Source organism: Ctenocephalides felis, unplaced genomic scaffold, assembly GCF_003426905.1.
Source record: "Ctenocephalides felis isolate EL2017-DRISC unplaced genomic scaffold, ASM342690v1 CF-g0.4_SCAFFOLD_01492, whole genome shotgun sequence".
Taxonomy (NCBI): domain Eukaryota; kingdom Metazoa; phylum Arthropoda; class Insecta; order Siphonaptera; family Pulicidae; genus Ctenocephalides; species Ctenocephalides felis.
Genome location: NW_020537646.1, coordinates 20,432,097 through 20,452,656, shown reverse-complemented (window position 1 = coordinate 20,452,656; position 20,560 = coordinate 20,432,097). Strand labels below are relative to the sequence as shown.

The 20,560-nt window shown below is 28.3% G+C and overlaps 3 protein-coding genes across 4 annotated transcripts; 2 read left to right on the top strand and 1 right to left on the bottom strand.

The window, feature by feature from the left end:
• Positions 1-12,105: 12,105 nt before the first annotated feature.
• Positions 12,106-14,305, bottom strand: LOC113370436 (G2/mitotic-specific cyclin-A). Its single transcript, XM_026611100.1, has 7 exons — positions 13,914-14,305; positions 13,658-13,845; positions 13,349-13,547; positions 12,962-13,185; positions 12,685-12,889; positions 12,360-12,604; positions 12,106-12,291 (listed from the first exon to the last, which is right to left on the bottom strand). The coding sequence occupies exons 1-7, from the start codon at positions 14,061-14,063 to the stop codon at positions 12,219-12,221; spliced, it is 1,284 nt and encodes a 427-aa protein (XP_026466885.1). The 5' UTR covers positions 14,064-14,305; the 3' UTR covers positions 12,106-12,218.
• A 267-nt stretch (positions 14,306-14,572) lies between these two features.
• LOC113370437 (general transcription factor IIF subunit 2) lies at positions 14,573-16,205 on the top strand. Its single transcript, XM_026611101.1, has 3 exons — positions 14,573-14,996; positions 15,152-15,363; positions 15,767-16,205. The coding sequence occupies exons 1-3, from the start codon at positions 14,696-14,698 to the stop codon at positions 16,061-16,063; spliced, it is 810 nt and encodes a 269-aa protein (XP_026466886.1). The 5' UTR covers positions 14,573-14,695; the 3' UTR covers positions 16,064-16,205.
• Positions 16,206-16,574: 369 nt separating this feature from the next.
• On the top strand, positions 16,575-19,652 carry LOC113370321 (basic salivary proline-rich protein 3-like). Of its 2 annotated transcripts, none has more exons than XM_026610990.1 (6): positions 16,575-16,923; positions 17,276-17,578; positions 17,789-18,058; positions 18,149-18,493; positions 18,779-18,975; positions 19,442-19,652. In XM_026610990.1, the coding sequence occupies exons 1-6, from the start codon at positions 16,811-16,813 to the stop codon at positions 19,492-19,494; spliced, it is 1,281 nt and encodes a 426-aa protein (XP_026466775.1). In that variant the 5' UTR covers positions 16,575-16,810; the 3' UTR covers positions 19,495-19,652. The 2 variants fall into 2 exon arrangements, with proteins under 2 accessions (XP_026466775.1, XP_026466774.1); XM_026610989.1 differs by having other exon boundaries at positions 18,149-18,511.
• The last annotated feature ends 908 nt before the right edge of the window (positions 19,653-20,560 follow it).

The window sequence follows — 20,560 nt, the reverse complement described above, 5'->3', positions numbered from 1 at the left end:
TTTTAATTAGCATATAGTTTAATTAGTATTAATTTGAATCTTTATTGATCTCAATTCATTAAGAACGTTGTTACTATGAGCGGTACAAGATGATATCTTAAATTAAATCAGAAAATGTATTTATTAATGATACAGTTTCATTTTTTGTTTAAATAATTATCTGTCATGTTTAATATTGATATAGATCTCTTAGGATCGTATATAGACAGTTTTTGTGAAATGTAAATAACTCTTTTGTTGCATAGAACTACTTTTTTTATTAGAAACTTTATTAGTGATAACTGCTACCAAATCTCTGTGGTATACGATTTTTTTATGATTTATTTATATTACACTGTGTTAAAAAACCAATTAATATTCAAGTGATACAAGGCTAGATAATTTTATTAATGTACAAAATATATATATATATATATATATATATATATATATATACATTCAGATTTTTAAAGAAAATATAAAGATGACAGTATAACAGTAAGCACAATCAAAGCAAATAATGTTTTATCATTAGTATTTTTTATATATTTGATGGAGCATAATTTTGTTCAATGAAATAGAGTAGAGTTCCTTGAATTACAATCATGGCATGCCTTTCAATAAAATTAGCTTTCTTTAAATTGTTCTGAAAAATTATTTTAAATATTTTTTTAACATTGGCTAGGACAAATGTTGCTATCTGTTGTACTTAATTTTAACAAATATTCTCTAACATAATATATCAGCGAGATATTAATGATTAAATTAGAAACGGCATTGTTAGCTGCTCGATATATATTATACAAAGTAATATGGCTGTTGAAGAACTTAATTATAATTAAATATTTAATTGAATATATTATTTGTACTGTACATAAGCATTACTTTGACTGTACATAGTATTTTTATGGGGACAGCTGATAAATAATATGTAGATCCTTCTGTAAATAATGCCTTCAAATTGTGTAAAACTTTTATTGTAATTCGTGTATAGAAGTAGCGGTGATAATAATTTCGCTTGTATAAAGAAAAACAAAAGCAATGTGATCATACTGAAGTATTATTCTAAATATCATGTAATAAAAGTGTTGAATGTCGAATGTAATGGAGTTAAACATAAGTTATTCAGTTCAACCAAGTGGATTTCATACGATCGGCTTTTGAGAATTTATAACTTTTAAATTAATATCTGCTAAACAAAAAGACAAGTATTACGCTGTATGAGTCAATAAGGTCCAAAATGGCCTCAAATCTCATCATTTTGGTAATCTAAGCCTATTTTTTTTTTCTATATCTACAAAAGCGCATGATCATGTAAGAACCACTTTGCAGTGAAATATTTGTGAGATTATTAGAAAACCGGAATATGAATGAGAATTTTTGATAAACATTTTACACGAACAATACTCTAAAAATACGTCAAATATCTTAATATATATGTATGTATATGTTTAGTTTTAAACGGTTTAGCGACAAAATAGCAATACTTGTTCCAAAATTCTTGGGATTCCAAATCAATTAGTAATAACACAATAAAAATCAATAGAGAACTCATAAACCATCAGCGTTGTCGCAAAATTGAATGAAAAACAAACCAATAAATAGTACTGGTACATAGTCTCTAAACAATTGGATTTTAAATATTTTCGAATTTATATTATAATATGATATATAGAAACAACCTGTGTTTTAGAAGCGCAAAAATTTGGCAACGCTGACTACAAACTTTCATCAAAGTTTATTTTTCTATATTCATCTCATATACATAAGAACTAATATAAAATTTAATAACAGGTTATATTAATCAGAAAGTCATGTACTGCAGTTAGTTACAACCTTATGTAAATAATATATTAATTATATCTCTAAGTGAACAAAAGTGTATATATAATAATTCATTGTTTTCATATACTTAGATGTCAACTGTATTTAAATACAGCTTCAACGTTTTCAAAATTGATCTTGTGAAATGTAATGGCAAGAATATATTTACAAATTGTAATATATATCTTTATATAAATATGTATATATATATATATATATATATATATATATAAAGATTCATTATGATTCATTCTTAGCACACCCCATGTTATATGAAAAAGAAGGAAAAATAAAAAAATAAAAAAATCGTAAAATCCAAAAACTTATAGGATTGTTTTATTTATTTTTTTATGAAGTTGGAGATGAACTTTAGTAAAATTGATATGTCTCATTGGTCTTATAAAAAATTGCCAGTTCTTTAAGTTCTATATTTGATTCGATTGATTATTGAATTGAATTATTTCTAGTTTTTGCGGTTCTACTCTAAATTTTTGTTTTTTTTTTAACTAATTGATTTTTTAGTATTTAGTATCTGTTTTATCGAACGTGAAATTGAATTATCAGTTGAATTTACGCTTTAATGGTATCGTCGAAAAAGCTAAAAAAAGTGAATTGGGTGCGTTGTTTTTTATGAAAATCAGTTCGAAAAAAATGTAAATCATCTTAAAATATTTAAGTTTTTACCGATCACTATAAAGTTTTTGGGTATTTAAGGTGATTTAAGTAAATCATTGCATATAATTAAATTTGATTAACGGCAAAAAAATTTTAACACCCACTCAAATATTATTATTGACTGGTATGGCAAAAATGCTTTCTATCGACAAAATTTTAAAAATACCTATATGTATGTATTGAACTATTAATATTTTTTAGTCATCAGTATTACATTAAATATCATAATACTTTGCCGAGATTTTTATTTTTCAAAATAAAGAGAACCTTTTTTATTTTTTTTAATTTTTGTTTTTACTATACATTTTTACTGTCTAGTTTAGTGTCTTAGGCAATTTTGATAATTTACAATTATCAAAAGACGTAATATGCAATTAATAAAATGTTGGAAAAACAATTCTTTAATGAATTCAACTTCAACTTTAATTAATTCAAATCAACTAATAGTTAGCATAGCATTCCTTAGATAAATTAAAAGAATATTTGAATGATTGAAAAAAATAAAACGAATTATTTTAATTAAAAAAATTAAGATGTAAATTTAGTTCTTTACAGCAATCAATGTTGACTTTATTGTTAGATTGAGTGACGATTTTTATTTCAAACTTTTATTGTAGAAAAGTAACAACTTAAATTTACCCTTATCATGTCCAATTTTCATATAACACATATAATACATTTTCAAAAGTAATTGAAATCGTTAATTTTGTATGGGTAGTAATAGTTGTAATACTTTAAAATAAGATTAAGTCATATTTACTGAATCTGAAGATTTGTGAATAGACTGCTGTACATAATATTAATATAAACGGTCCAGATAACACTTATTACAGCGATTTTATAATGTAGTTCAGCGGTTTCCAACCTGCGGGGCGCGAAAAATCGAAAATAACCCAGTATATTTGGAACAATATTAAAAAATAAACAAAAAATAATTAGTTTTCATGCATATTTCTACATAATATTGCATATTAATTTGCAGTCTGATAATATCAGTAGAGTATTTATAAAAATAAACTGTTGAAAAAATGAAGGAGGGGGGGGGGAGTGCAACAAAGTTTTTTATGAGAGCAAAAAAAGTTTATTTTTACACGATGTAAAGGTATTTTCAACATATAATACTCATACAATATTGTTAAATTAAACATATAAAGTATTTGACATTCATATATTGATCTTACAAAGAAACTACACATACCAACATTCGTCCTTTTCCAACAGGATGTTCGAGTTCACTCATGATGGGCGCTGGCACCTGCGACGAGTTAACTTCAAGCAGCCTGAGTTCGGGCGAGTTGACGCACAGCTCACGACCGTCACCTGCGAGCACGCCTCCGCCTGCGCATCATCATCAGCAGACATACGCCGAGAGCCTGCTCCATTTTCCAGGAGATTCCAATGGCTCCCTGTGACGAAGCGGAGAGACATAAGGTAAATGATAAATGCAATTGAAACATGATTTAATTTTCATGTGTCATGATTTGAGTAATGTATGCATGAATGTGTTTAATTCACTTATCAGTATCGAATAAATGAAAAAAAAACAGTGTGAAAGACAATATACTAATTTTTATTTTTAACCCTCCGTCGGTCGGATATTTTTTCACCTTCGAACGGTCGGAAAGGTCTGGCTGGACCACCATTCATTTTACATGCATTTATATGGAATAAATGCATTTTTGGTGTCTTATATATTAACGATTATATAAAAAAATCAAGAAATATAAAAAAACGTAAAACTCAAAGTGAAAATATAGTTTCACTACAGGTTTGCCAAAAAAATTTTCGAACGCAGTACGGGTAGAAAAATTGTTGCTAATGTGCGCATTACTCATCCGATTTTCAGTGTTTGCGATTACCAATAAGTTTGGTAGGTTTTCAAAGAACTCTCGTCATGAAAATACTAACATTCATGTTACAACACATAGCAAAGAATATATACAACGCACTTTGAATAGAAAATACCATGAAAAAAGACAAATACTGGTTTACATATATCAAAAAGCGTATATTTCATACAAAATGTATGGGTGGTCTAGGCAGACCTTTCCGACCGTTCGAAGTATAAAAAAGTTAATATCCTTATAATTATCCTTCTGTACATTTTTTCGTCCTGATTTTTTCATTGATCGATAGCTAATAAAATTTTAGGAAAAGTCAAGAAATTTCAAGTCGATAGGATTACTAGAAGTATTATTTTTTTTAAATTGAAGTCGAAAAAAGTCTGGCCAGACCACGCCGACCGACGGAGGGTTAATATAAATGAATAGTACAACTAGTTATTTAGCTTGATATATCGCCTTAAAACATAGGTAACTCTGAACAAAGAATAATGGTTTCACCCTTCAGGACGGTATTCAAAAGATCGGTTTGTGTAATATTTTATATATGTCATATATGTTGAAATAAAAATAAAAAAAAATTAATTATTAGTGGGACGGCTGGTGAGGCTGGTTAACCGTTAACTTTTTGTTAGTCCATCTTGGTTGGTCACCAACCGTCCTATAAGAACAATAAAAAAACGTATGTGTACCACAAATCTAATTTAGTAATAAATACAAAATGTGTGAAACATAGTTATATTTTCTGGAACTTTCTTGTCCACTGTAATAACTAATAATCACCGAAAATCGCAAGTAGTTTATATATTTTATTAAAAATAGTATAATATTAGCAACGTGGTCGGGGCGGACGAAAAACAAAACGTGACTGGTTCCAAACTATAGTTTATATTTATTTATAAATGCTGTTTTATGGGAGATATCTGTTTTATATCACAGCTAAACACTTACATTACGTCGTTGCATAAATTGCATTGCTTTTATACATGAAGTCAACTGTCTAGAAATTTTCAAACTTTGTGGTATATATGTGTACCATGCGTACTGAAAGGATTAAACATAATTTTATATCACCGTACTTTATTTTTTCTTATATATACTATTAAATTTTCAATGGAATTATATTAGTTGAATAATATAGCGTAAAATCCTTTTAAAATTAGAAATAATACATTGGATTTAATTAGTAATAATTTGAATCTTTATTTATCTCAGTTCATTAAGGACGTTGTTACTATGAGGGGTACATGATGATGTCTTCAATCAAATCAGAAAATGTATTTATTAATGATACAGTTTCATTTTTCGTTTAAATAATTTTAGGTCACAGTACTTTATTTTTTCTTAAATTTACCATTAAATTCCAAATGAAATCATATTGGTTAATTTATTATAGCTATTATTTCGTAAGTTGAAAAATAAGACATTGGGCCTGTTTGCCCCCTTGCCGTCTCATTTTTACCGCCTATAGGGTAAAAAGGACCCTATCAATTTTTGAAAAACTGCAAAAAACACACTTTTACAATGATGAATTATCTGTTTACTGAACATAGCCAGATAGTTGTTTGTTTGATACATGTTAGTTTTTGTGATATGATTGGTTTGGTTTTTACAATAATTGCTCAAAGTCAAATTGTACTTTTGTGCCCTGCAATTCTCTATAAATTATTTTTAATATTTTCGAACAGCATATTTTTTTACATTGGAATTCAAAAATTAATCTCATGAAAATTAGATTAAATTTACTATTTAATTCATATTTGCTTATATAGAAATAGAAATGCGAATTCGGCAATTACTATTTATGAATACATATACAACCTTATTTGTCATTTAATCATATTATTTATGATAAACAAGCATAACTTAATATTAGATAAACAAGTATAAATTAATATTACTGTTTTTCAAAAATTTATAACCTGGTCCTTTTTACCCCATAGGCGGTACAATGTCTTATTTTTAATTTTAAAAAGATTTTACGAAATAATAGCTATAATAAATTAACCAATATAATTCCATTAGGAATTTAATAGTAAATTTAAGAAAAAATAAAGTACAGTGACCTAAAATTATTTTATCAAAAAATTAAACTGTATCATTAATAAATACATTTTCTGATTTGACTATGCGTACGACTTTGAAGTATATTTTATGCGGCATAAAATAGTTTTAAATATTTTCTATTATTATTTTAACCAAATCTTGAGGTCAAAAAGACTTCACTAAAAACTTTGCTAATATAATAATTATGAACATGAGAAATGAGAATTATGGATAGAACTTCTTATGAAATTACGCTGACAATTTTTTATTTCACATCTTAAATAATCTGAATCGATATGAATGAATGTGAAATCAGAAAGGACATTATTTAGTAGTATTCTTTAGAACAATGGAACATTTGTACAATCGTTCTTCTAATAGAATTTCAGGTTTGAATAGTTTGTCTCGTCCCGTGCAAAAGGATTCATCATCAAGCTTAATCTAACATTGTTATACTTATATATATATATATATATATATATATATATATATATATAATATAATATACACTTATATATCGCATTCATTTATACTTAACCGTAGAAAGTAGAATATCCGTATAATAAGCATATATTCTTATATGATACTAAATAAAATATCTTATAGATTTTGTATGTAACTGTAAATCAGGAAATAGGTCTCAATATTTAAATACCAAAAATGAATTAAAAAATACTAAAATTAATTTAAAGAAAGTAAAAGTGCCACGAATTTTAACTTGGTTGTTGGTAAATGCGAAGAATTAAATTCAGTCGCAAAACATGTCATATATTTTTTCACAAGCCATAAAGGAAACATTTAATGTTTGATATTAAAAATACTTTAACCATATATTTTATAATATTACTAAACATGGGAACCGTGGTCCACTAGTACGCCTTCCAGCAATAGGAGCATGTTTTTAACATATTTTTCTACATTAGGTTTAAAATATTTTTTTACAATCTTTGCTACTTGGAGTCTTCATACTTTATTATATTTAAGACTGTAATTTTAGTTATTACAAATTAATTAGGTCTTATTAAAAATAATAAATGTGCCACCTTTTTGCTGGAAGATGGCATATGTCTCTTATCCCAGTGTGAGGAACAAAGTCAGTAACAATTTGGGTGATATTTAAAAAATTTTGATAAATTTTATAAAATTAGAAATTATTTTATATAAAACTTTATTAATAGTTCTTTATATATGCAGTTGAATATTTGGATTTTGATGTTATTTATGTAGTAATGTGTTTAAATTACTTATGAAATGATGAACTTTATTGCGCACAATAATCATTTTTAACATGAAAGTCAACTAGAATAATTTAGTCCATGGTTATAAATTTTTCAAAGGACCTTCTCATAAGCTGCGAGAAAAGAATTTTTTACGAAAGTAATAATAGGTAATATATTAATATAACGTTAATACTATTAAGAAAAATGCGTAATTTTTATCATAAATTAAAAAATTATTTTGGTGCAAATTTGTTCGAAATCCCAAATTAGAATCAGTGCAAATTAGTGATAGAAACTAATTTTAAAAATTGGTATTGAATTTTTTGTTTACTTTTGAAAAGCCAGGAGAGAGCAATATATTTGAGCTTAAAAATTATATTACCGTTTGAAGTTAAGTTTTTAAAAATGGAATAATTATTTTAGATATATAAGAAAATTTTAGTTTTTTTTTTTTTTTTCATGACTTCATATAATTTAATCATTTTTCTTGGCAGAAATTTAGAATTCTGTTCCGTAAAGTACACTTGCTATTTTAATCAAATGATTTTAAGTTAATTAAAATGAATTGCGCGAGTTGATTTTTCAAAATAAATAATAATATTTTTTTTTAATTTTGAACTTATACCTATGAAATAGCATTTTTAAAAAAACTATTTTTTTTACATATTTAATAAATCTAAATATCAAATATATTCGAAGATTTATTGATATATACTACAATCCGTGAAGAAAAATATATGTTTTATGTTAAGTTTTTATAAAAAAATAGAATAATTATTCTCTTTTGTATGTAAGAAGTAATTTTAATTTTCTGCATGGATTTCATACAACTTAATAGTTTTTCTGAACACAAATTAAGATTTTTCTTTGAATTTTGTTAATTAATTTAATTAATTAACCAAGTGTTTAGGTAAAAGTCGTTTTTCATAACATATATAAACAGTGTGATATAAATATGTCTGATACTTTTTTATCACAAACGTTGAATGTTGGTTTGGGAAATAGAACTTAACTTAGTTTTAAAATAATTTGGATGAAGTTTGAAAAAAAACTGATGCAGTTTTCTACCTATATTATATATAAGTATACTATATAATTATTATACAATCATAACGTTATTATATACTTTAATTAGTGTTATATTATATCGGCGTAGGTTATTTACATAATTTTTAAAAACCATATACAGTAAAAAGTTATTTTAGTTATAACAAATGATTTGGCGCTTGGTTTGATCTCAATATGGGTTTACAACCAACTAATTATTACATTTAGGTTCCGTAAATACATTATTATAGCAAATAATTCGTTACTGTATATATTAATAGATTTACTGTGAACTGATATTGATTTAAATTAAATTCGGTACGGAAATATCCTATGATCTAAGTAATCTCACCTTTAAATCTTTAGTTGTCGTTGGTCTTTGTGGTGGATTGCAACAATAAAAAGCGTTTAAAAAAGTTATTTCTGTAAAAAAGGCAATTAATTGCCCGTTGTTTTTACACAATGCAATAATAGATCTTTTTATCGAATTTTTGCTATTACCTAGTCACATTCCGTCTCCTTATAGCACTATAGAATAATATTTATATTCAATAAAATAAGAAACATTTTTTTATTATGTTCTGTAACTGTAACTAAGCGACTTTAATATCTAACTTGTTTTACAGTTCGGTATAGTTTATCGTTTCAGAAAAAATATTTTTTATTGATTTTTCTATGAAGGTATATTTCTTTCAATAGGATTTTCTGGCCCTTAGAAGTCATTCATTATTATTATTTAAGTTTTAAGAAATCTGAAAGCATTTTTTGGTTTGAGGCCTTTCAGAACAATAATGGTTCAGAAATATTGATATATTTTTGAGGTTTCTGAATAAAACTCTAAAGACTTGTGTGTAACTAATACGCTGGTTTTGAGAACTATATCTTTCAAGATTTTTTTTCAAGAAATTTTATTTATTTGTTTTTATATAGCATCACGTTTATATATTCAAATTTTCTAGAATATTAATTGTCTAATATATCATTGCTATGCAATATCCCATATAATGGAATTCAATGTTATAGATGTAGGAAATAAGGTACTTACTTTATGTATGAAATATTTAGATACATAAGATCCTATTAGAATCTTATACTGTGTTTGTATAAATCTGAGAATTTTTGTCTCTCTACTATTGTACGAAACAAAAACATTGTTTTATGATTAAGTTTAGAATTTATCCATAGCGTTATTTTCATAAAGCAAATTTTATATATCTGTATGAGAATTAGTTACAAAATAAGCCAATGAAATAAATTCTTTAATTAAATGAAATAGTTAACAATCAATTCATCCTCAAGCATTTATAATGTGAAATTCAAGTGTTTTTTTTATGCACTGCTTGAAGTGAATATATCCTGTACTAATTATAATCTTTTTTTGATTATAATAAAAATGTGTTTCTATAATTAAAATTTCATTATGCGTTTAACTTATATTTAATATTAATTATATAATAGTGATAAATATTATATCGTACTGAATGCCGAATACTTCCTATGTTTTATAGGCCGGTTTGAATATTATCAAATCTCGATACAAAATATTATTAAAATAATTCAATCGAATTTAATTTTCCAACCGATAGAGAAATTTATAGCAAATTATAGTAATCGCGAAAAAAGAAAAATTTTATATATCTTTACGTTTCAAAAGTTTCTGAACAATTTGGTATACCTTAGAAAAAACGGATGTATGTTTGTGTGTGCGGATACAAAATTTCGTCGACGATTTCGGGAACACTGATCAACCGATTTGAATAATTCAAGAAACATTCGATAAGGAGACGTGCTGATTAGTTTTTGGCAAAGGCAGGTCTAGCCGTTCCGAAAATACGAGCAAAAAATGCCAAAAACAGTAACTCAGTTTTTAAGAGTACGGAGCGTCCGATTTTAAAAATTCAAAATACATTTTACTTGTATTGACAAGATGAAGAAATGATTAAATTTTTGGGAAGGCAGGTCCAACGGCTATAGACTTTCAATAAAAATAAATTTAAAAAATGTCATTTGGCGGTCAAAAATGTTTATTGAACATATGCACACAAAATTATCAGATCTTTTAATAATGTGTACACATTTTGTGTAATTTTTTTGGGTTCCGTACCAAGATTTTTAATTGCGTTACGGGAAGTTCCAGCAATTTGCTTTAAGGCACGATGCCATGCACCCTAATAGTTTGATTTTTATATGATGTATCTACCTGTCTACCCTTGTACTTATCTTCCTGACCACCCAATAAAATCGTGTGATCTGAGCGGCGGTAGCAATCTGCTACCACCGTTCGGTGTTTACTTGGCACCTGTTTACCTATCCATCATCTACCTCTCTTACATGCCATTTTTTCTACTTTTTTACTTGTATATCTGTCTACCTGTTTAGATGACTGAATAGCTATTCTTTTACACTTCTGGCTTTGCATCTCCGAAACGGTTGGACAGGTCTTTATCATAAGCTAATGAGCACGTCTCCCCATCAATAGAAATCAAAATTTTGAATAATACACATCTGTTAATCGGTACTCCAAAATATTCAGAAACTTTTGAAACGTAAGACATGCACAAATTTTCATCTTCGATTTTTTTACTAATACTGTTACCCTACGGAAGTTAAAATTTTATGAAAGAATTATATGGTCTTGAGTTCATAGTCTTAAAAAACTTATTTATAATGGGCCTATGAAAAGCGTTTAATTATGATTAATTGTAATTATATATAAAATAATTAATTTTTTACAACAATGGGTCAAACAATGGTATCATCTGAAAATTTTCTAAGGAAAAGTGCCACTTACAATTATTTTCTGGAAGCATGTTGATTTAAATTGAATGCTTTTGTACACAAGAGTTTAAAATAGCATGAACTGAAATGAAATGAAATTCACAATTTTCAGTTATTGTGGAGATATTTAAAATTATCGGACTTTGTTAAATTTTATGTTGACAACGTAATTAGAAGACTGATTTAAGCCAGAAATATTTTGAAAAAAGATGCAAAAAAATCATGATAAACACAGTATGATAGATTTGAACTTTAATTTATTATGAGCTTAGTGTATAAAAGTACAAAAGTATTTAAATATATACCTACATCTAAATTAACCTTTCCATACAAAAATGGCATTTGATCATGGCATTTTAACTAAATATTAAATAATATTTAAGAATAAATAATTATACACAATTTATATATAATGCTTGTGAGATTTGTATTTAAATAATACCTTATTAGATATAACATTTACTTAAGAAGATCAAAAGATGACTTAAAGAAATTATTTTTTTTTACAATTTTATTTAAATAGTTCTACAAATACCACAAACTAGTTTTGCAATTATAAAAACACTAAAATATTAATTGTAATATAAGTTATATCAATATATAAAAATAATAGACTATAAAAATATAGAGGACAATTATCAAAATACACCAAAAATTATTAAGGGTAATAAAAAAAGTCATCCATAAAATGGTGTCAAAGTGTGAAGACTTTTATAAAAATTTAATGAAAAACTTTTAAAATTTGTTATGTCGCCCTACATTGCATAGGAAATTTATCTATGCAAAACCATGAAAATTTCATTCCTGTTCATTTTATAATGTTCGAAAGATATGCGGAGTCCTCAATTGGTCGAGAATCAATGATTGAAACTTGCTTGTATCTGAAAAGGTAAATGTAATTACATAAATGTAATTTAGTATATTTTACATTGTAATATTGTTGACTTACTTCTTTTTATATTTTTCTTGTATTGCTTGTTGTGGTATATTAGTAGCTTCTTTATGTGTTTTGTGCAAATGCAAAAAACAGGAATATAATTCATGCATTGAGTAGTGTGTACTTTCTTGCAACTCTTCACTCCATGCATCCATGCCTAAAGTATGTCTAGCGAGAGCCAAACAAGCTGCAGCCATATGTGAAGGTAAGTACTGTAGATAAGGATCCGCTTCTAGCATAGACAACTCATTGATATACTGTAAATATATTTTGAAAGAGATTTTAGAAATTATTTATAATTAAGAAGATTTAAAAATTGTTAAAATTATTCTCCTACCATGGCCATGTACTGTGTTTTTTCTCCTAAGTTGTTTTCTATGCAATATAGACTAATGAATGATAGTTGAGTGGGTACTGACAGATCAAATGACAATACTTTTAGTATTAAATGCTCCATACGCAAAACTTGCTTCTTTGTGTAAGTGTCATCTGTGATATAAACGAATTCTGAGGCTTCTGGTGGATAGATTTCTTCATATTTACTGTAATATAAGTTGATGAATTAAGAAGTAATCAAAACAAATTAATCAAGCATCAATATTTCTTTTCCTTACGCTGCAATGAACATCGCAGCAGTTCCAACAAGTTGCAATTTTGCACGAACAACAGACATGTAACTTAGGAATCTATCAATGTAAGTGACAGCCAGGGATAAAGTTTCAGCCTGCAGCCTGTATTCTTCACACACTTCAACAAGCCAATCGACCAAAATTGTCCTCATGGAGTTAGTGATATCAGGTTGTTTCTTCATGTATCCAGGCTTTGGACGATGCTTGAGCTACAAATTAAATAACAATTAGCAAAATCACAGAAATGTTGTATGAACAAACTGGCCACTATTAGAGAAACAAAATCCTTCAAAACTAATTTTGAATATTATCTAAGTGTTTTCAAACAAACCATGGTGAATTAAGTAAAGATAATAAGCATTGTTTTATTACCTCTGCATCTCGTAAGTATTGATATATGTCTTTCTGGTATTCTTCAACTTCAAAGAATCGATCTCTCACACTTCTTTCAATACTAGGTAAACTACACGGCTCCTTGACAACAACAGACTTATCAACAGACATAGGACATAGTTCTGCATCCCCAGTTGACATGGGTGAATCCACATTATTAAGCTCTTGGAGAGGTGCTCTATGAGAATAAAATGCTTTATGTATAATCAAAGACAACTTAAAGGTTTATGAACTCATTATGAAAACAAGATGATTTGTTGGCTAATTTAGGTTATATATTTTGATTACCTCACAGCCTCTTTAGATTTAATCTTCGTAATAACATCTTCTGTCTTCACATCTTCATAAACACTGAATGCTTCAAACTGCGCAACAGGAATTGATGGTATGACTTTCTTCGATATCTTATCATTGTATGCATTTTCATCTTTGAAACCTCCTTTGATAGTATGTTCACCAACCGCGGAAGATTTGATCTATTAATTTACAAAAGACATTAAAATATGTAACATGACAAATGAATGAAAAAAATTGTTTAACTCACATGTCTAACATTTCTGTTGGACTGTTTATTTATGTTGATGTCTCCCAGGACTGCACGTTTACTTTGCACTGGTTGTGAATTCTCCTTTATATTCGCTGCCATGCTCGAGATGTTTTCTTGGTCGTCATGTATACGAAAAGTGGCCATCATTGAATATTTTATTGAAAAAAACAAAAACGAGCTGAGTCCAAGGTGACTAAGAAAACACAACTATCGTTCAAATCCAATATTCTAACCCAAATTCGGTTTCATTTTTTTGCCATTGTCTTTTTTTAAGTATGTTCAACGAATCAAGAACGATTAATAGACATACCAAAAGTCGTTATAGTAAAAGAAAGTTCGACTGGGTAGAAGTCAAGCGTCACAAACACAGCTGTGACTTCTGTTGCACCAATTATATGCGCCGTTCGGCGGTCACGTGATCCAAGTCAGCTAAAACGGTTAAGGGCGGGTAAAATGACACTTTGAAGATGTCATTCAAATATTTTTAAAATATTGCTTAATTCTTCGAAACTTATTGCAGAAGACATTGGTATCACAATATTGTAGTAAAAATATTCACTATTTAATGACTATGTTGAAATCAACACGTTAAATATAAATTTGACACTTCTGCTAATAACAATATCTTAATCTGGCAATACTTCGTGACCTGCTGTACTGCATGCCAGCTGTCAGTTACATACCGTTCGTCGAATTTAATTCTGCACATTAAATCTATTTTAATTCTGCACAGAATAAGTGAAATAATAACATATATACAAAGAAATATCTATCGCAGTATGTCTAATGCCACTCCAAATATTGATAAAGAACTGAACACTGCCAATAGAGGTAGAGGTGTTTGGTTAGTTAAGGTACCCAAATATATTGCTAATAAATGGGATAAAGCGCCTGGAAATATTGAAGTGGGTAAACTTAAAATAGTTAAACCAGAAGGACAAAAATCACAGGTATCACTAACATTATCAGAAGCCGTATTATGTCTCAAAGAACCAGGAGAAATGAGTATTCCAAAAGAACATAGATTAGACGTTTCTACTGTGACAAGGCAAACGCTAGGAGTTTTTTCTCATATGACACGTAAGAGTTTACAATTTCTATATAACCTAATGATTTATATTTTCTAGTGAAAATGAGAAGTTTAGAATTTTACTTTGCGATAAAGTCCTAAATATTTCACCTTTTGCATTTGTTGTTTATTTTAATGTTATTGTTATCTTATTTTAACTTTGCAGCGGATAACACAGATCCCTTAGATACGAAACCTGAACTTTTATTTATGGAAGGTCGTATTGTTCAAAAGTTAGAATGTAGGCCCTATGCAGATAATTGCTACATGAATATGAAATTGCAATCTATTAAAAAGGCATCCATGCCGGTGAGACAAGTTAAACAGCTAGACAGAGTTGTTCAAAATTTCAAGCCTGTTTCAGATCACAAAGCCAATGTAAGTTTTCACAATAGAATTCAAAATGCATATACTGTTAATCTAATATATTTGCCAAAGCCTTTAGAGTCTTGGTTTTTAAGAATTTTTATTTTCATTTAAAAAAGAGTAAATTCAGTGCAAGTACACCTTTTATACTTACAGTTAAAATTCTGCAATTTAGAATTGATTTCTGCAACTTAACTTCATGTCCATAAGGTTAAAATTATTTTTGATTTAGTTACTAGATAAAGTTTATTGTTTTTCCAATTTCATAATTCAATATGTAATCTATTTACATTGTATATTTATTAATAATTTAATACAAAAATTTAATTTTTCACATCTTCAATTAATTTTTATAGCATTTATTTAGACATTTTGTGGTAAATTATTTTAATGCAATTTGCTTCTTCAAATTTAGATTGAATATATGGAACGAAAGAAGGCAGAAGGCAAAAAGGCTCGTGATGATAAAGATGCAGTATTGGAAATGCTTTTCTCTGCCTTTGAGAAACATCAATATTATAATATTAGGGACCTAGTTAAAATTACACGACAGCCTGTCACATATTTAAAAGAAATTTTAAAAGAAGTGTGTAATTATAATTTAAAAAATCCTCACAGAAATATGTGGGAATTAAAACCTGAATATAGACATTATAAAGATGATCAAAAGGAAGAGGAAAATGAAGAGAAAAATAGTAGTGATAGTGATTGATAATGTGGTGATATTTTAGGTATATTATTTTGAGAATAAAAGGTGTTACAATCTAAGTTTTCTAATTTTAAAAAGTTTGAACACTATTTAATTTATATTTTTATGTTTTATAGCATGTTGGAAATGTACATGATAAAAGCAATATTATACAAAAACAATAAATTTAATGCTCTTAGTAATTTGATGGCATCTGTAATTTATGAATCAATGGTCAACATGCAAACATTGATATCTTGTTGTTTCACAGGTTTTGAATGTTTTTATCATTAATGTAAAAATGTTGATTTTGGTATGTTTATGAATACAATTTTCATAAAAATACTTATCAACATTTTTGACTGCATACATTGTTTCTTATTTGCTTAACTTTTCTTGTAGAATTCGCAGAAGTTGCAAATTCAATTTTCCTTCCCTTCATGTTCGCCACCATAAAAGTCCAAGTTGTGCCATGCTTATTTTGGTACGTCTCAACTTCAAACTTCAAAACACACAAACAGAAGACGAACCGATTTTCAAAATGGCGTCCATGTCATAAGTAAAATCCGTGGAAAAATATGTTGATGCCATTTTATATTTTGAAATTATATCCTTATTTAGTGGTTAGGTCTTGAAGCTTGTGAAATATTTATTTGTGCGACTTATATATTATTGCAATACTTATACGCATCGTTTTTACACCATTGTACATTCAACTAATTGCTTATATTGCTAACTGTTGTTCTGTCGTGTGAAATTTGATTTATTATAATGGATGCTTCTCCGCAAGTATTAGGACAAGGGTCAAACCAGCCCCCACAACGAGGAAATTTTAGGGGCCGTGGGATGGGAATGAGAGGGCGTGGATTTGATGGACGCGGCCGGTTAGTATTTTATTTTCTTGCATTAATGATTAAGGTTCGATGAGTTGATGACATGAAATTCATTGTGTATGTTCATTTTATCAGGTGAAACTTGCTCCTGAATATTAATAAATATTTTGCACAATATTTAGTTACAAATTATCAATACTGTGAAATCGTTACAATAATATTTTCATATCAGTGCTAATATGTTATATTAGTACTTAAGTTATTAATATGAATATTAAAATGATCGTCAATCAGATTTACCATATTTGCTTGAAACTGTTCTATATATTTATCAATAGAAGCTGTTTAACAAAACAAATAAAAAATTAAACATAATTTAATTATTGTCATTCAATTGTTGCAGAGGTCGTGGAATGCCCATGCGAGGCGGACCAATGGGTGGCCGAGGTGGTCCCATAATGCGTGGTATGCGACCACCTCGTGGTGGTCCAATGTCTCGTGGAGGTCCTCCTGGTAGAGGCGGTTTTATGCCACCCGGCCCTCCTGGACCACCAGGTGGGCCACCTGACCTGCCACCTCAAAATGGATTGCAACCTGTACCGCCACATGCACCACAGGGACCACCACAAGGACCTCCACACAACAGGGGTGGGATGTTTAGAGGTAGAGGGGGAATGTCAAGAGGTCGTGGAGATTTTAATCAAAGGTAATATGGTCTGTAATATTTTAAATTAAATTCCGGATTGTAATAATTCTCTAGTTTCTAATTTAGATATTGAAATAGATATTATAGTAATGCAATATCCAACTAGTTCTTATAAAGTTATTAACATCTTGAAATTTAATAAACATGCTATTGCAATTGTATTATTTAAATTATGTAAGCTAATTATATTGCATTTTAAAAATTTTTTAGGGGTAATGGAGATATGAGGGGTCGTGGGGGTAGAGGTGGTATGAATCGCAACAATTTTAATAATCAGAGGCCTGAACCATATCCTGGTGGAGGACCAAAACGTGGTGGAATGCAAGCAGGTGGTGGGCCACCTGGAATGGGTGGTCCAGGCCCAATGAGAGGGAGGTATGATCAACAACCACAACAAATGCCACCACCACAAATGATGCAGCATGGACCACCACAACAAATGCCACCTCATGGGAATGGTTTTGGAGCTCCTCCACCTAAGTAATAACTATTTAATGAAAACATTTTTATAAGATAATGTTTGTAAAAATTATTATTTTTTGATCTGATCATTTTATGCTTTATTTTTAGCATGCCTCCACATGGTGGGTATCCTCCACAGCAACCACCTATGTATGAACAGCCACCAGCCCAAATGCCACCAATGGGTGGTGAACCTTATTATGGTGCTGTTAATGGTGTTGGACCAGATCCAAACTATGCACAAGCTGGTAATGGTTATGCACAAGCACCTCAGCCAATGCCGCCTCAATACCATCAACAACAGCCGCCACCACCTCAACATCCATATGTAGGTGGTGTTGTGCAACAACATGCACCAGTCATGCCACAACAAGCTGCTGCTCCTCCAATTGTACCGCAAGCTCAAACTGCACCTATGCCTGCACAACAGGCAGGATATCCAAGTTATACTGGGTATGAAGATTATAACAGGTGATTAGAGATAATATGCTTCTTTTATTATTTTTAGAATGAATAAAATTATAAAGTGGTAAAAGTATAACAACTGCTTACTTTTTAAGACCAAAAATAAATTGGTGAACAATTTATGGGCTTTTGAATAGTGCTTTTATACAAGCTTTCATCTCTTAGTTAATATGAAGATATCTTATACTTATGCCACAGAACATTATTGTAATATTGTAACATATATGTGCTCAAATTGTCTTAATAAAAGTTTTCATGTATTCTTTTTTTCAGTGCTTACAGTGCAAATACTGCTTATTCTGAAGCAAGACCATATACTGCAGCTCCGACAAGTACTGGATATGACTACAATGCTCAGGTTGCTACCCCAGCACCAGCACAGACATATCCAACCCAAGAATATACAGCTACAGATCAATATGCAACACCTGCAGGTGGTTATGATGAAAGGACATATTCTGCAGGATACGGTAAATAATTTATTCCTTATTATGTGTATTTGATGAGAACTTTGCATGGGGTTGAACTTTATAATTTTTATTATAAGTTAGATTTTGTTGACTGTTAAAAATTAATTTTATGGCTTTGAGTGAGATGTAATTTTATAGCACTTGCCATATGGTATGCTATATTGAAAAATGTTGGTTGCAGTAGTGTTTATTCTTATGATTTATCAACTAACAATATCTACATAAATAATTACAAATTACAGTATGTTTTTGAGGTCAAATTCACATACTTAGGAATTAATTTCATATGTTTGAAGTTTATTGCATTCTCTAATCGTTTGCGCACGTTTTTTGAACACTTTGCACAAGCTTTAGAATGTTTGAGTAACAAGTATGAATCTCAGAGACCAATAATGCATGCGGTTTACGGTTAGACTTTTTTTTAAACTTTTGATCATCTAATGTAAGATTATTTATATGTTTATAGATTATTCAAATACTTCAACGTATGCAAAGCAAGATTTTTCTGGTTACTATTAATCTTGAATTGAAAATTGACTATTGTGTCAATGACTGAGTACTAAAAGCTAAAATTAGTGATTATATCACTAGGTGAGAAATTTCTTAAAACCATCAGAACAAGTTAAAGGTTGGTTTGATAAGTTAGTTAAGTGAATATTTTAAGATTTTAAACTTTGAAGGCATTTCAATATAGGTATGAAAGTTTTATGAATACTTTGTTACACAAAAGTATTTACATTATTTGAAATGTATGTTAAATAATTTATGTATGTATTAGTTTGTGCTAATAGAGTTTAATTGAAATTGTCTTCAACAACTGTTAGAATTGTTCATTTTTGACATTTCACAAAAGGAGTGAGAACTTCAAATTATTTATTTTATACATTTATTTCAAATTCTGCAATAGTGGCATTTTCGTTTTAATATAGCAAGATGTAGATACTAATGATATAATTTGAAATTAAATATGTATCAAAAAAAGCTGCGATTAATACATAATTTATGTAATATATTGATATATCATTATACTTACCATAAAATCTACAAAATAAAATTAATATTAATAATATAATTAGCAATTATTTTACATAGAATTTATATTTATTATCATTTTACATTTAAATTTATTTTTATTATTTATTTCAAGTACCTCAACAAGAATTTAACTGTGATACTATTGTGATATAAAACATTATTAGATTAATTACAAAAAATGCATTGACCAAAGTATACAAGTAACTCTTAAATGCATTAATATATACAACAGAAGAAAAATAATTCAAATATACAAATCATTGAAAAAGCACTACGTCCAGAATAATTAAAAATAAAAATTTCATATATGCAACTACTAAATAAAGATATCAATATTTTATTTATAGGGCCATATAATGTTTATAGAGAATACTATATGAAATATTTTAATGATTACAATATTTATTAATTTAGATACATATAATTTTAAAAAAATGTTGCATATATGTATATTTTATTGCAAATCACATAATTTTGCCAAGATATTTGAAACTTTTTTAAATTAAAACGGTCATAATCATTCTGGCATTAATTGTTTTTATATCTTAAT